The sequence below is a fragment of the Schistocerca nitens genome, unplaced genomic scaffold (assembly GCF_023898315.1).
Source record: "Schistocerca nitens isolate TAMUIC-IGC-003100 unplaced genomic scaffold, iqSchNite1.1 HiC_scaffold_435, whole genome shotgun sequence".
Classification (NCBI taxonomy): Eukaryota; Metazoa; Arthropoda; class Insecta; order Orthoptera; family Acrididae; genus Schistocerca; species Schistocerca nitens.
This window is the reverse complement of record NW_026045968.1, coordinates 130,599-147,804: the sequence shown is the minus strand read 5'-3', so window position 1 is coordinate 147,804 and position 17,206 is coordinate 130,599. Positions and strand designations below refer to the sequence as shown.

At 44.6% G+C, this 17,206-nt stretch overlaps 1 protein-coding gene across 1 annotated transcript in view; it reads right to left on the bottom strand.

Annotated features, from left to right (window-relative positions):
- Nucleotides 1–1,477: 1,477 nt before the first annotated feature.
- The window catches only part of LOC126232125 (protein roadkill-like), an 89,086-nt gene continuing 73,357 nt past the window's right edge, over nucleotides 1,478–17,206 (bottom strand). The window contains exon 3 of the mRNA XM_049942434.1: nucleotides 1,478–1,960. Within this exon, the coding sequence (XP_049798391.1) occupies nucleotides 1,579–1,960 (382 nt within the window). The 3' untranslated portion in view covers nucleotides 1,478–1,578. The remainder of the gene's footprint in view (nucleotides 1,961–17,206) is intronic.

Below are 17,206 nucleotides of genomic sequence, written 5' to 3'. Positions count from 1 at the left end.
TTCAAACCAGAGAAACAGATGTTTCAAGTAGTATTAACAAGAGTCTCGCAGAAGAATTAAATCAGCTGAGAAATGTTGGGATACTATTTACGCAGAAAGTTGCGAAGTAGCAGAAAATATTGGAATATCACCTGATGTGAATGTAATGATTGATGACGGAGAGAAACGGCAAAGCAGAAGAAAACGCTTTGTTGATGAAGCAGCAGGGGACGATTTAAATCGTAGGTCGAGGAACAGTTTTCAGCTAAATGTTTGCCACGTTATTACACAGCTGTAGGGGACTTTACTGTACCGTGTGCAGCCGCATGCAAATCTGAGACATTCCGTTTCCCGTGGAACTACGTAAGCGAACACGATTCTCCGGTCCAAGAGCTTGTGGGAAACGACGAATCTTGCTACAGTGTAGACGTTAATATCGAAGGTCTCGCAGAAGAAAAGATTCGTGAAGGCAATGTTGTGTCTGAGCATTTCTTCTGCGCCTTGTCAATACTCTTTGTGAGTGAAGTTTGAGTGACGGCCTTACGGACTGTTCTGCCGTTTGCCTGCTGGCGCCTCATAAGCAGAGAGGCCGCTGACAGTTGTGGCAGGAGCCACGGACTGGCAGAGCGGGGAGCTGCGTCAGCTGCGTCCGCAGCACGGCCACAGGGAATGAAGTGAGGTGACAGCAACTGAGTTGATAGGCGTACACTCTCCACTACACTTATTTACTCGATGTGCGAGTCAAAGTAAGTGTAATTTTATTACCTGTAGCTCCATGACTTGCGTTACCGTCTCAGCTGTCCCGTTGTGACCGATGAGTGTGGAGACTCGTGTGTGTCGTTGCGAAACTGCTTTCGTGTGCTGAAACTCGTGCCTCGGTGTTCTGTCTCCAATACAACTAGAATTACTTTGCTTGTTGCAATCTTTTACGTCAAGTAGAGAACAATACCAGATAGAGAGGATTTCCTTCACATTTTGTATGCGTGTCATGTTGTTGTCTGATTGTGTTTAGTTAAATGTAGACTGACTGTATGGTTCCAGATGATAGCCGCATTATGTAGTGTGAATTCTGCTACTACCATCTCATTGTTGTTGAACACAACAGGTACGGTAGAGTAGAATGTTTCCTGAATATGGAGAAGTAAATTGAGTCTGATATCAGGAGCGAGAATTCTGGTGATGGAACTGATATAGCGTCAATCTAGGTATGTTGCAAATTAGAATAGTCTGATGTAGCACCTTGTAGACTGGTGTGAAATACTTTTGAGCGATCAGATATTATAGAGAAGTTGTGATTGTTCACAGTGAACTGTTGACTTTTGCCTAGTTTAGTCTGGAAGTGTACTCGAGACATTTTTGTTGAGAGAAGGATTGTCCATTGTTATATGAATTATTTTACTTTTATCTGGCGTTGTTTCAGTTTTGCTACAGCATTGATTAGAGTATTTGTGTGCTAATGTTACTTGAGGAGGCCTGAAATTAGTGAGTCACAATAGGATTGAGTTTTTTGCTTCTTTATTTTAAAAAATATGACAACTGCTTTTCTACAAATTGTTTCAGTTCCTGTTTTTTTGCACAGAGTTCGCTGGACGGGCTGCCTCATGACAGCATCTCCACCAGCCGCCTCTGGTTGCGCCGCCTGGCGAGGTCCAGCGCTGTCTCCCCACCAGGAGTTGTGGCCCCCCTGTCGGCCCCCGCGACGAGCAGCGCAGCCACCACTTCTGCGTGGCCATTGGCTGCCGCAAGATGCAGCGGCGTCCACTCAGCGACATCCCTGGAGTTCACCGCCGCCCCCACCCCCACCAGCAGCCTCGCCGCCTCGACGTCTCCCCTGCCTGCTGCCCAGTGCAGGGGGGTCAGCCCATCCCCGCCCCTCGCCCCAACGTCGGCCCCTGCGGCGATCAGCGCCCTCAGCTCCCCCACTGACCCCTCCCGAGCTGCCTGGACCAGCCTCCTGGCCCTCTTCTCTGCAGAGAGGCTCCTGCACAAAACACACAAACTGCCACTCTCTGCTACACACACACAGCACACAGAATGAGGACAACAGCCACACGAGGAAACAACTGTTGCGAATACAAATCTGTCCTGAAACAAACCTACTGTATCCCCCTCCTACAGTACAAAACAGTGCGCAATTGTGTGTATGTATTAAATTACAGCAAATCTGTTTTATCTCCCTCATAAGAAAATCTTCACTCATGGTCCATTACAAACAGCATTATACAACCTCTGAAAGAATTTCATTACCACATTTTGTCACACTCATTCCTTCAAGTCAGCTCCTTTGCTCTCGGGACGCAACACCTAACCAGTCGCTCACCTCCACTACAGAACAGGCTTCTTGCAGCTAATACTGGTCTCTGTCTGCAGCTTCACTGCCACACGTCACACACAAGAAGAATCCCATCACCTGGTTTTCAAACAGACACTTTCCTGCTATGCAGGCAAAAAAATTTCACTGCAGTTACTGGCAGTTTTCTTCATTCAGCCTCACTGGTTTTCAAACAGACACTTTCCTGCTATGCAGGCAAAAAAATTTCACTGCAGTTACTGGCAGTTTTCTTCATTCAGCCTCACCAAACACTGAAACTTTCTGACACACAGACAACAATTTATTCAAAACATGTGAGAGATAAACACCAACTCGCCAACACCATCCCCATAAAAAAACTGTGTGTGTGTGTGTGTGTGTGAGACATTTTATGGCCTCATAGCATACGCACATGTATTTAACATGTGCTATCATGCTCAAAATCATCTGAACGATCTCAGTTGTCGTCCATCTTAATGTTTTGCGGTAAGGACGGTTCCATAAAGTTTCTGGTGTGCAGCTGCATAAATTCAGTGGTTCGGTCCTCGGGTTTAAAAGGACGGACCAAGTGCAGCAGCGTCACTCACCTCGGCTCGCTCTGGAGATGGCGGGACGGTGTTCGGCCGAAGTATTAGGAGAAGAGGCTGAATTTATGCGGCTGCACGCCAGAAACTTTATGGAACGATCTGAATTGTGTTTTGCCTGATTTGTGATCAGTCCTCATAACATTGTTCCTCTGCTCTGTTTTCGGTACAGTCTTTGCCTGTACAAAATGTTCACTGCATGAGGCCACAAGAGACAAGTGCTCTGTGTGATTATCGGCTTACATGCAAACTGACACTTCGATAGTGCAAATACCAGGAAACGTGTTATTGGACATTACACGGCCATTACGCTTGCATATTCAAATTTATTGTAATAAATGAAACCTCAGAAAGCAGCATCCTCCTTTAAATGACACGACAAAAGTTTTCTTACTGCGCTACTATCCGGGAATGCAATCTAACAAGTAAAGAAGAAATATCTCAACTATGGTTTCAGTCAAAAGTAACAAAGAGTGTGCAAGTTCAAACTCGAAATGATCTGCCATAAAGTTTTGTGTTTCCCGGATATTCGAACGCAGCACTTGATCCGATGGTTAACTAAGCAGAATGAAACGTCAGAAACCGTCATTTTGAACCAGCAATGAGATGACAAACTGGAACCAGGAGACGAAAGTGTTTTGTGTAATGGGCATTCGGAACCAACACCTATCCACACTGACTTCTAGTCACGCATGGACGTTGAGCAGCGAAATGTGGACATGTCATAATTTTAAATAGAATGATGAAAATTTTCTGCTGACTAGGAATGGAACCCTAGACACATCGTTGTCGACTACATACAAAGATACCTCGACTGTACTATTCTCTTTCACCAGTAGCTGGGAGTGGCATGTTTCAAACTGACACGACAGGACGAAAAGCTGCCTGTCTGACTTGGGACTCGAAACTAGTACCACCATTATTGTTAACAAAGCCCAGAGAATCGGTAAAATCAGAATAATTTCTCACATGTATTTTGCTGAGCTCATGCTGCAACTCAAAGTGACATGCCAGGATTCGAACCCAGGGATGTGTCTCTTGTGAATGTGTTTATGACTTTGCAGACAAGTGGAGACAATGAAGCAGTGGAAATGCATCATCTGAAAGCGATCAAACGTGACGAAAAGGGAGATCTGAGTTCAAATTCCATCATCGTCAATATTTTCCACGTCTCAGGCTCGAATACAGTAAGAGTCAAGTGCGCTGCGGCCTTGTACAGCAATTGGCTCAATGATTTAAAAAAAATATCGCTTAAGAAAGGTGACTGGTGACAGAGTTTCGACCCGGCGTGACTTCCGCCTCTGTCAGGGCCCAGCCTGTAGCGACTCTCTTCCAGGCTACCAGAGGTGGGAGAGATGCTGCTTATGCTTGGTAAAAATGATTGCTGGATGTGAGAAAAGAATCCAGACCTTCACCATATGTAGCAAGAATCATTTCAACTTTTTCTTAACTAGCAACTATTACCACGAATTAAAATTCATGCGAGTTGCGGTATTCGAATCCACTACATGCAGACTAGAAACTCGCGCCCTTAACCCCTTATCTTTCATTTAATTTTTTAACCATTCCGAGGTCTGGCCACGACGCCTCCCCCATACCTGTCAGAGTCGCTGCGCTATTTTCGTGCATAATTTTTTTATTTTTTTTATTTCTAATTTTTTTTATTTTTAGCTCTTCATCTGAAAGACCATGTTTGCACACAAACTAACTCAGCTGAGAGCGACGCCTTCCAAGTTCCGTGTTCACGATGGTTTGCTTTCCGATTTATTTCTCAACATCTTGTAACACGCCCAATGCCTCGGTTGCCAAGGCTCCTTTGGAAAGCTGGTCTTCTGCCAACCCCGGGTACTGCACGCGCTGGAAGCTCCGTGCTGCGATTCCTGATACAGCGGGTGACGATGAGTGTAACGCAGAACAGCAGAAATCAGTGCAGTCGCTTCTGGTTAAAAGGAGTTTCGACATACGGAACGAAGTGAAATAAAGTGTACTAAAAAGTACCACGTGTTCTGTCGTGAGGACCAGCTTTTCCTCCGAGATTCCTTCAACACAAAATAGAGTGCTTCTGACCTATGTATTTCAAATTAGATTTCTGTTTCCTTAAAAATAAATAAGGCAGTAAGAAACACCGTTTAACACAAAAGAGCTTAAGGACGAGTCATTATGATGTTCTTGCGTTTACAGCTTTTTCTGTTCACTTTGCACACTGTTCCACGTAACTGTATGTACTGAAACATGTTGCGAAGTTTCTCTCGCAGTTTTCCACCTCAGCGACGCACACGCCGCCCCGTGGCCCGCTTGTGCCCGGCGTGCGTGCGGCGACCCACCCAGCGTCCGCCCGTCTGGTTTCCCTCTGCTGGCAGGTGGTGCGTTGTTTGTCCTCTTAGCCAGTTTACAGCATTCCTTTATTCACACGGCATGTCGCTACGATCCAAAACAACTGGAAAGCAAGGTATTGGCAGTAGAGTTCGTGTTATTGTGGCTAACAATTGTCTGATAACTCACCAGATGTCCTTCACTTGAGCGCGTACGAACCTCGCCTGCTATCAGGTCGTAATTCTCTCACGTGCTGCCGACCACCCAGGTGGACTGCCTCAAGTTTCACTTTGGTTGCTACTTTCCTGTTTACTGCCCTCTACCAAGTAGTTTTCACACTTGTTGGTAGGTGAGGGGTGCCGATGTTTGTGCAGGTGGCCCTCCAGCTGTAGTGTGGCTACTTTTGTACAGTCACGTTTCCGCTTTTGCTTCTCCATGTACATGTTCTTGACTTTTACCATATTCGACGGCCAACTCTGGTTTGTGTATAACTGAGTTGGAATCAAAATTGTTCAAAATGATAAAAGCCATTGGCGACGTGCCGTACATCTGTGGGTGGATTCCAGACAGTGGGAGTAATTTCCTCTGGTAAGTGCGGCGTGAGGGCCGTGTGTGTCTTCTTCCACATGTCGTGTGTGGAACACAAGAATAAAGTTTCTCACTTTCTCCCAAAGTCGGTGAGATTTAATCCCCACCCCTGTTTCCACCCGAGATGGTCAACATGTCAAACTTTATCTTAAAAATATTACCACGAATTAGAAAATGATTCGTAGCCTACAGAAATCTTGCTGCTGTTTCACGTGGTATGGGTAAAACATGTGCCACGCAGTTGACTTTAGAGACCATGTACATATGCGCAAAGTGTGCCCTTTGGAGGTTGTCAACTCTTCTCGCCCTATGTTCTTTGACTCCAACTGGCACGCTGGCAGGCACTTAAGAGTTTGCAGCTGCAGTACGATTTACGTTAGACCTGTAGTCCAGAGCCAGAACTTGGACTGAGGTCTCGCGTGTTTCGCAAAGATATTCCGCACCCCACATTCATGACGTGTGCTTTAGTGTTGCTTAGCTTTGAACCTGATGCAAGTTCGGATTTGCTGGTGACCTGCAGTGCCTTCTCCCAGTCGCTGTCGCCAACGATCACTACATCCACATCACCCGTGTATGCCCAACACACGATATTCTGGCGGTATGTGTGTGTCTGCATGCGTCAAGCCCTCGTAGCTGTTTCTGCAGAGCGGCTAGCAGGGCCTCAGCGGCAGTGGCGAACGAGGCCCTCCACACAGGACCACCTCTCGTCGCACACAACTCTTTGAGTGCAAGCTGCCTTGTTAGCTGTCCACTCATGATTTGCAAACTGCTGTTCTTCAACATTATACCAATTACCTTGACAAAATATTGCAGAAAATCCAGTACGGTCATTGTTTCAAGAAGGCACTGGTGACTCACCCTATCGAAAGCATTCCCGAAATCGAGCGACATTACGGCGCACTCGAGCGTGACAACATGTGCCGCAGCTACCATGTCGCTATATTCACGGACAGTTTGAATACTTGTTCTGCCTCTACCCACCGTGGTTCCATACGTGCCAGTCACCTCATGCATTATCATTTTCACTTTCCAGGCAAGAACGCGCACTATTAATTTTGTAACCACCAACTGATCTCAAGAGTCCCTTTAGTCAGCCATAGTGCCAGCAGTGCTAGTGTTTTGAATACAGTCCTTAGACAGGTAGGGCTTTTTTCATTGTTTTCTACAAGAAGTGTCTGGTAACCACAGTTAAGTCAACTATCAGCCGCCTTTAGTGAATTAGCAGTCTAGTTAAAAGTTGATTAACTCTCTACAGTAAATTGATTTCTTCGGACGGATAGGATGTGTGACTGCTGTGTACGGACGCAGGAGGAGCTGGCCACTGTCTGCGAACAGCTGAGCGTGTTGATGGCCGCGGTCAGCCGTCTTCAGGCTGCTGCCTCTGAGTGTAGCGGCAGTGGGGAGTCTGGTGCGTCGCAAGGTACACCCCAGGCGTTACACATGCGTCACCCACTGTCCCTGGTGTCGAAACATTCTCGCGGGTACCGGGCGCGGTTGGGCCACCCTCTCCCCAAGGGGAGTGGTGGCGTTCCCGGCACACGAGGCGGAGGGTAAATGTGGAGGCTGGCCGTGTGGCATCGCCCGCTCTGCCTGTGAGTGGACATGTGGCCGCTCCTTCAGCAAGGTCCGAGCAGGCACACGGGGGGAGGGGTTTATTAGTTATTGGGAGCTCCAACGTTAGGCGGGTGATGGAGCCCCTTGGGGAAATAGCGGAAAGGTCTGGGAAATAGGCCAGTGTTCACTCTGTCTGCTTGCCGGGGGGTCTCACCGGAGATGTGGAGGAGGCCCTGCCGGCGGCCATAGAGAGCACTGGGTGCACGCGACTGCAAAGTGTTGCTCATGTCGGCACCAATGACTCCTGCCGTCTGCGTTCAAAGGTCATCCTCAGTTCATACAGGTGGTTGGAGGAGTTGAAGGCGGAAAGCCTCGCTCGCAGGGTGGAATCTGAGCTAACTATTTGTAGTATCGTTCCCAGAACCTATCGCGGTCCTCTGGTTTGGAGCCGAGTGGAAGGCTTAAACCAGAGGCTCAGACGATTCTGCGGAGATCTGGGGTGCAAATTTCTCGACCTCCGCTATCGCATGGAGAAACGTAGGGTCCCCCTGAATAGGTCAGGCGTAAACTACACGCCGGAAGCGGCTACAAGGGTAGCGGAGTATGTGTGGAGTGCACGTGTGGGTCTTTCAGGTTAGAGAATTCCCTCCCTAGGCCCGACAACACCCCTCTTGAGACGCGACAAAACAGTAGTAGGCAAAACGCAACGGGGAATAACAATATTAATAAGCTATTAGTAAACTGCAGGAGCGATTATAGAAAGGTCCCAAAACTTCTCTCATTAATAAGCGGTCACAACGCCCACATAGTACGAGGGACAGAAAGTTGGCTGAAACCAGATGCAACCAGTAATGAAATTCTAAACTCGGATTGGAATGTATACCACAGAGACACGCTGGTCAGTGAAGGATGAGGCGTGTTTATAGCTATAAGAAGTGCAATAGTATGGAAGGATATTGACGGAGATCCGAAATGTGAAATAATTTGGGTGAAGGTCACGGTTAAAGCAGGCTCAGACATGGTAATTGGATGTCATTATAGGCCCTCTGGCTCAGCAGCTATTGTGGCTGAGCACCTGAAGGATAATTTGGAAAATATTTCGAGTAGATTTCCCCACCATGTTATAGTTCTGGGTGGAGATTTTAATTTGCCAGATATAGACTGGGAGACTCAAACGTTCATAACGGGTGGCAGGGACAAAGAAGCCAGTGAAATTTTTTTGAGTGCTTTATCTGAAAACTAGCTTGAGCAGTTAAACAGAGAACCGACTCGTGGCGATAACATATTGGACCTTCTGGTGACAAACAGACCCGAACTATTTGAAACAGAACAGGGAATCAACTATCATAAACTCGTTACTGCATCGATGATTTCAGCCGTAAATAGAAATATTAAAAAAGGTAGGAAGATCTTTCTGTTTAGCAAAAGTGACAAAAAGCAGATTTCAGAGTACCTGACGGCTCAACACAAAAGTTTTGATTTAAGTACAGACAGTGTTGAGGATCAGTGGACAAAGTTCAAAACCATCGTACAATATGCGTTAGATGAGTATGTGCCAAGCAAGATCGTAAGAGATGGAAAAGAGCCACCGTCGTACAACAACCGAGTTAGGAAACTGCTGCGGAAACAAAGGGAACTTCACAGCAAACATAGCCAACGCCTTGCAGACAAACAAAAATTACGCGAAGCGAAATGTAGTGTGAGGAGGGCCATGCGAGAGGCGTTCAATGAATTCGAAAGTGAAGTTCTATGTACTGACTTGGCAGAAAATCCTAAGAAATTTTGGTCTTGTGTCAAAGCGGTAGATGGATCAAAACAAATTAACCAGACACTCTGCGACCAAAATGGTACTGAAACAGAGGATGACGGACCAAAGGCCGAAATACTAAATCTCTTTTTCCAAAGCTGTTTCACAGAGGAAGATTGCACTGTAGTACCTTCTCTAGATTGTCTCACGGATGACAAAATGGTGATATCGAAATACACGACAGAGGGATAGAGAAACAATTAAAATCGCTCAAAAGAGGAAAGGCCGCTCGACCTGATGGGATACCAGTTCGATTTTACACAGAGTACGCGAAGGAACTTGTCCCCCTTCTTGCAGCGGTGTACCGTGGGTCTCTAGAAGAGCGAAGCGTTCCAAAGGATTGGAAAAGGGCACAGGTCATCCCCGTTTTCAAGAAGGGACGTCGAACAGATGTGCAGTACTATAGACATATATCCCTAACGTCGATCAGTTGTAGAATTTTGGAACACGTATTACGTTCGAGTATAATGTCTTATCTGGAAACTAGAAGTCCACGAGACTCAAGAGGGCCATAGACACAGGTTCACAGGTAGATGCCGTGTTTCTTGACTTCCGCAAGGCGTTCGATAAAGTTCCCCACAGTCGTTTAATGAACAAAGTAAGAGCATATGGACTATCAGACCAACTGTCAGACTGGATTGAAGAGTTCCTAGATAACAGAACGCAGCATGTCGTTCTCAATGGAGAGAAGTCTTCCGAAGTAAGGGTGATTTCAGGTGTGCCGCAGGGGAGTGTCGTAGGACCGTTGCTGTTCACAATATACATAAATGACCTTGTGGATGACATCGGAAGTTCACTGAGGCTTTTTGCGGATGATGCTGTGGTATATCGAGAGGTTGGAACGATGGAAAATTGTACTGAAATGCAGGAGGATCTGCAGCGAATTGACACATGGTGCAGGGAATGGCAATTGAATCTCAATGTAGCCCAATGTAATATGCTGCTAATACATAGAAAGAAAGATCCCATATTATTTAGCTACAATATAGCAGCTCAGGAACTGGAAGCAGTTAATTCCGTAAATTATCTGGGAGTACGCATTAGGAGTGATTTAAAATGGAATGATCATATAAAGTTGATCGTCGGTAAAGCAGATGCCAGACAGATTCATTGGAAGAATCCTAAGGAAATGCAATCGGAAAACAAAGGAAGTAGGTTACAGTACGCTTGTTCGCCCACTGCTCGAATACTGGTCAGCAGTGTGGGGTCCGTACCAGATAGGGTTGATAGAAGAGATAGAGAAGATCCAATGGAGAGCAGCGCGCTTCGTTACAGCATCATTTAGTAATCGCAAAAGCGTTACGGAGATGATAGATAAACTCCAGTGGAAGACTGCAGGAGAGACGCTCAGTAGTTCAGCACGGACTTTTGTCGGAGTTTCGAGAACATACCTTCGCCGAGGAGTCAAACAGTATATTACTCCCTCCTACAAATATCTCGTGAAGGGACCGTGAGGATAAAATCAGAGAGATTAGAGCCCACACAGAGCCATACCGACAATCCTCCTTTCCACGAACAATACGAGACTGGAATAGAAGGGAGAACCGATAGAGGTACTCAGGGTACCCTCCGCCACATCATCTAACTTAGAACTAACTTACGCTAAAGTCGACACACACGCCCATACCACAGGGAGGACTCGAACCTCTGACGGGGGCAGCCCCGCAGACCGCGCGGCGAACGGTGGAAAGTATCAACACCAAGTCATCAGACGTGACGAAAAGGGAGATCCGAGTTCGAATCTCAGTCCAGCACCGATATTTTCCACATCTCATGCCGAAATAAAATAAGAATCAGCTGCCCAGTGATCTTGCACGATGAGTGGCACATTCATCAAAAAACACTCTTGCGTAAGAAAGCTCACTGGTGACTGACTTTCAACCTGGCATGATTAGGCCTCCGCCATGGCCCAACCTATAAGGACTCTCGCGCAACAAGTAGCAAAGTGACGTCTCTTATGTCCGTTTGGAACCGCAGTGCAACACTACATTCTTCAAATGACGTCACCAGAGGTGAAGATGTGATGTTTGTACTTCTTAAATTGATTGCCTTATGTGCGAACCTAGCCCCGACCATCACAAGAATCATTCCAAATAAACACCCGTCTGCACAGAGCATTGGTTCATGACTGTCGTAATGAAGGCCTTTCCGCACTAATGGAAAATTCCGATTCCGTGGGGGTCGATTACAACCTGTTGGAAACATTTCTTTGTTGGTCCATATTGACAGTCACTGTCCACCTTGGCTACCTAAGGCGTGCTCCTGACTTGGGTCTGTTATCGCCAAAATAAGATCACGTTAAGAGGCAGCTGCACGAACGGGCAACACGGTATAGTGCGCAGATTTCTGCAGGATGTGCCTCTCCACTAGCGATTCTATGCTCATAGTATTTCGGGTCTATTCACAAATTTGTGTAAACCCTAAGGGCAGATATCGAACATACTCTCGTCTTTGGATTTCGTCTCGCATAATTGCATTCCTGCAGCATTTTATGGGGAGAGTACTTAAGTATGTAAGCAACCAGGGTAGATTATACCTAAAAACTGGACAAGTTTCTGCCAAAACTTAAATCGTGTTTGCAGGTGCTAGTAACATAATAATTGGTTGGATGAAAACGTGCACTTTTGAAATGCAGCAAACAGCTGAAACTAGCCAATAATGTGGATTTAAAAAAATAACTTCACTGCCTCAGCGAGGAAGATTAATAAAAGCCAAATTTCTTCAGCAAACCGACAAAAATAACTATTGTTCTGCAAGGTGATTAAGGCCCGACTGTCAGGCAGGTGGAAATAAAATAAAATCTGAAACTAATAACATATTTTAGTCTACTGTACTCTCATCAATGTATTTTACTTCGCTTGATAGCTCCCGGCCACAGAGATCAATTTTCTTTTCGTTTGACGCGACTGCAATAAACGAAGAGGAGACAGCAAAATCACTTAACGTAAACGCAGGTCATGTGGAGATCAGCCATCTCCCCACCATAACTCACAAGGAGACGGCACGACCACGGGGTCGGGGATTTGTCCGAAATTTTGCGTGGACCCCTATCACCTCACGTGGTTAAAATATTAGGACGCACTACTTGGAAAATCCCGTGAAAAATCGGTCCAAAGTTTCTCAGGTGCCTTATGAGTATAAAATGTTGGTCCAGTGCCGAGCCGCCGTTTGGCCTAGTCATTGTGGTATTATTTTGTGAATACGAAATTTTCAACGAACTCCAGACTGCATTCCATTCATCTGGCTGATTCCCCTTCGCGTACCACTTGCAACCTGATTGACAGAGATGAACATCAATTTGTCTGTGGAAATGCAGATAATATATGGTTGTCAATCAGAAAAAAATTAGCAACTATGCAGAGAAAACCGCCGTATTTGATAACGCCAGCGTGCCTTTTATACCTGGAAGAAGAATTATACGCCACCTCAAAGAAAAATGCCGACAAGTGGTTGAAGGGACACGCGGTATTTTACCTGCTGTCCAGTAAAGAAAGGAGCGAAGGAGATTTTTGGACGTACATCTCCGACCAGCATCACAAGCTACTGCGCATAATTAATTACTATGATACATACGCCAACTTCCTCAGAAGAAGCGTCATGTGAACTCCATTTTCGATTATGCGACTCAGAACATGAAGAAACGAGACACAATTTAATCTTTGAAAAACAAATACGCTGAAGTGACGAACATCACTATCTCGTTTAGGCCTTGATTTCTTCTAAAATGTCAAGGAACCTGCAATTAATTTTTGTTTGTTTTATTACTTTTAAATGTTAGTTGAAAATTATGTACTACTGTGGAATTTTATGACCAATTTAAAAAAATGGTTAGGGCTCGGACTCTCATGCCAGAGGGCTTGGGTTCTTTTTCTTCTGTTTCATTTTCTTTTGTTATTCCACCAATTATTCAAAAAGTTTCTCAAACTGGCATTATTTTAGCTGAAGAATGTAAAGTTTATCATTCACTGAAAAATATTCGTGCTCGTTGTTCTATCTCGTGTCATGGGGTTTCTAGGTTTAGAGGGGCTTTGTAAGGGTCCCCTTGGGATTATAACGGCCATCTGCGCATAGGACTGTGCGCGAGCCGTGAGAAGTAAACGGCAGTTTGTTTTTCGACTTCGTCGTGAACAGACATTCCTGTTTCAAATTTCGACGTGTTATTCCGATCCGAGGTTGAACACGTCGACTGAAGAAGTTGCTGGCTCATCTGGAAAGGAGAAGAAATTCCTGAAGAATCCGTTCTGAGTGATCCATCCAAATTACGATTGAAGGGCACAGTGCTGTATTATGAAAAGCTGTTGACGGAAAATATTTTAATTGCATCGACATCTTCGGAAGAAATCTCTCACGATGCTATGTTATTGGCCGGAGAACTTTATAATAATACACTGGAACTTTTGGGCGCAAAAACATTCGTAACTGAAGAGGAATTAATTCACGCTCATGAGGATTGCAAAGAATGTGTGGAGAACGACGAACAGTTCGAAGTGCCACAAAATGATTCGTCTCCAGACGAATATAAACCGCCACCGAAAAGATTTAAAAGTAACATGATTCCCTTTGCCTACAAAGTCGTGAATATTGCTAAAGCGCACCTCACGTGGTCCTTGGCGACGTTGCAAACAAAAAAATGCCAATGGATGCGAAAAGAATATCTTTCACAATGGGAGAAAGATATTAAAAGTGGTGGTACGCGAATGGATAAATTTGAGGCGATAGATTCGTGGACCTACGACCGTTTTGTGGAAGCAAGACAGCAACATCAGCAAGTTGCGACAATGGACATTGGCTGCGGCTGCACAATTCGTCGATTTCAAATTCAAGGCGTCTGATCGATAGGTCACGGCATTTGAACAGAAGCACAGAATTTCACAACGCAAGATCACGAAACTGGTTTCGAAAAAAGAGGCGGCGTCAATGGAGGCCATCCAGGCGTCTGCGGGGGCCTTTCGTCGGCAGACGTGCCGGTTAATCCCTCAATACCACGACGAGGATTATGCGATACATACTGAGCCAACAGGTAAACACGTTTTCTGCGTACAGAATGTTTTTACCGATGTAAAATATATCACTTCAAATTTAATTATAGAAAAAGATATTTACACACACATTCGAATATTGTTTAATATTAAAAATTCTATTGTTTTACGATACCAATATCAATCTCACTGAAAAAGTAAGTAAAACAGTTTTCGTGAAAAAGTCGGATTTGAATAAAGTGACGCATTCGTACACTGCACAATATTCAATAACATTATCCGGAAAACTGCTCCCACATGTCTTCATATGCTTACAAGAAGCGACCGGTCGTTTCGGACCTCGTATTCACTAATTAATACATGGCTATGGCAATACTTATACGAACGTCATCGTAACATCATCGCAGTCCGGAAAAGGAGCAACGGTTTTATACATGGATTTTGTCCGCAAATATTTAAAATCTTTCGTCGGGGAGATTAAATATTTACTTCTCATTGACTCTTGGGAAGGTGAAACGATTCCAGAGACATATGATGCAATTTTTCAAGATGACGAAAATATGCCAACTTGGGTTCTGAAAGTCATACCTCAAAAATGCACTTCTTTGGTACAACCTTGTGATGTTTACTTTTACAGGCAAGTTAAAAATTTCGTAAAGCGCTTGCAAAATTGCAGCGCATTGAAACAGGAGAATCGTGAAATTAATTCCCGGGAAGATTGCATCAAAATTCATTCTATAATTCTCCATCAATCATCGTCACCAATATTCCGAGACATGATTCAGTATGACTGGTTTGCCTCAAAATTATCAGAAACTAGGAACATTTTCGTAAATGTTCATGGGGCATGTTTTTCCTACAGACTTATTGCAAACGCCCGTTTTCATTTGATGCGCAAGATGTCGCAAAAATTGCTTTGTTTTTACGATAATTATCACTGTGGTTCTAGTTTATAATTATTGTATGTATAAAAATTGAATTTTTCCCAATCGACTTTGTTATTCTGATTAAAAAACCAATGTTTCTCCTCATATACTTTACAATGGAAAATGGAAAACCCACTGCCATGATTTGTGTTGTTGGACAAAAAGAAAGAAATGACATAAATGAGGTGGCAGGTAATTGCAGTCATAAATTACAGTGTTCAAAGAATGAGTCTTTAGCACTAGCACAAATTAGCACCTTCACTGTTACCTTCAACCCGTGGCAGTTCAGCACGCACATTTCCTTCTTCTGCAGCCTGAGGTTCCTCATCATAATTTCCCGGACAAAAATTAATCATTCAGTAAATCCTTGACGTGTTTCTTCCAGGGTACATTACGTGGACAGCAGAGCAGTCCCGAACAGTGACATCGCAAAATCCTTCACTGCCTTTTATGTTTGTCAGTTCCAGCCTTCTAAACGCATCCTTGGGGAGTTCAAGATCTTCCTTCATATCAGACACCAGATGTTTGCCGTCATCTTCTTGTATCTGCTGTACTACTGATTTATTTTTCATGTGCGACTTGCAGGTGAGGTCGGGAACGTGAACCCAACCCATTCCCTCTCTACTAGGAATCCAGTTCCTAACCAATACCCATTCTTTTGAAGACAATTCGGAGCATGTTACCACATTTCTTATTGTGATTCTGATATTTCAGTATTTTCTCTAATTCATTTTCCATATTTTCATGTTTCCGTCTTTCAGCTAAAATCACCTTTGCTGTAACTTTTTTGGAGTTTAAAAGCTTTTTGCTGAGATAACTTAGTTACGGATTATACTCCCTAATGTGTTTTAGCTTAAAACGTATTTTTTGTATATTTATCGGCGGCTCTACACTTTCTGGCCTGACAATGTCGTATAGTTTCGCTGTACTGCATCCTGGATCGTTACACATTATGCTCCATGTTCGTTTAACATACAACGCCTTCGCTTTACACGTTATGTCAGACCCATTCCTCCATTGCTTGGATCCAAAACTGCTGTCTTCACCGGCACTCGAAACAATTCCCCTTTCCACAAGAACTTTGCTAAGGTGGACATGATCGTCTTCTCCACCATTGATGGCATGGGGAGAACCTGTGCTATGTAGTAGGCCTTGGATAAAATATACGTGTTGATAAACAGTATTCTCTGGAACTGGTCTATGCTACGTTGACAGCTCCCTTGATTTTTCTTGCCACCTCCCGCCAACTTATTGCTATCATTTTTAAAAGGGGAGTTGTCAATGCTATTCCAAGAGCTTTGCGTTCATTAACATGGTTCGCCCACTCAATGCGCAAGTTAGCAAGCCGCTTTATATCTAGAAATTTACTTTTGTTTCCATTTACCCTCGCACCTGGTGCGGAACAGTATTTTGCAAGTACCATCTCTAGTTGTGTCACATCTGTTTGGTCTCTGATGATTACGCCTGCATCGTCAGCGTAAGCGCCTACCACGGTCATGGTAATGCCTGTCAGCCTGTGCTGTAGCTGTCTCAGGGGAGGTTCCAGCGGTATGTCGAACAGGAGCATGGATAAGGGGCTTCCTTGGGTAACACCCCTTTTTATGTCAATTTGTTTTGTCAGTTGACAGCTAACGGAGATTTGTGCAGTAACACCCATAGCCACGTTCTCGAGGATGTAGATGGTTTTTGGCAGGAAGTCCATTTGACGCATTGTCTCTATCAGGTATTTGTGATTAATTTGATCAAATGCCTTATGGACGTCTATGAAAAGCAGTCCACATTTTATGTTACTTGCCTGCGCTAGCGCAATGACATCGCGATACAAATCCGCAGTTTGTAAAATCGTCCTTCTGAAAGCACAAGTCTGCTGTTGGCCTATGATGTCAGCCGTGCATGGTGTAAAGCGCTTGTTAATTACTAGACCAATAATTTTATAATCCGAATTTAAAAGCGAAATCGGCCGTAGGTTGTTTATTTTTTTGCAGCCTCTGTTCTTCGGGATCAACACGATTTTGCATTGTTTGAACTCTGCAGGCACTGGCTTCCCCTGTAAGACTTCACTGACAACTTCGGTGAACTTTTCTCCTATTAGGGTCCAAAATAGTTTATAGAATTCAATGGGCAGTCTGTCAGATCCTGGAGATTTCCTAGCGGGGGAGCAGCAC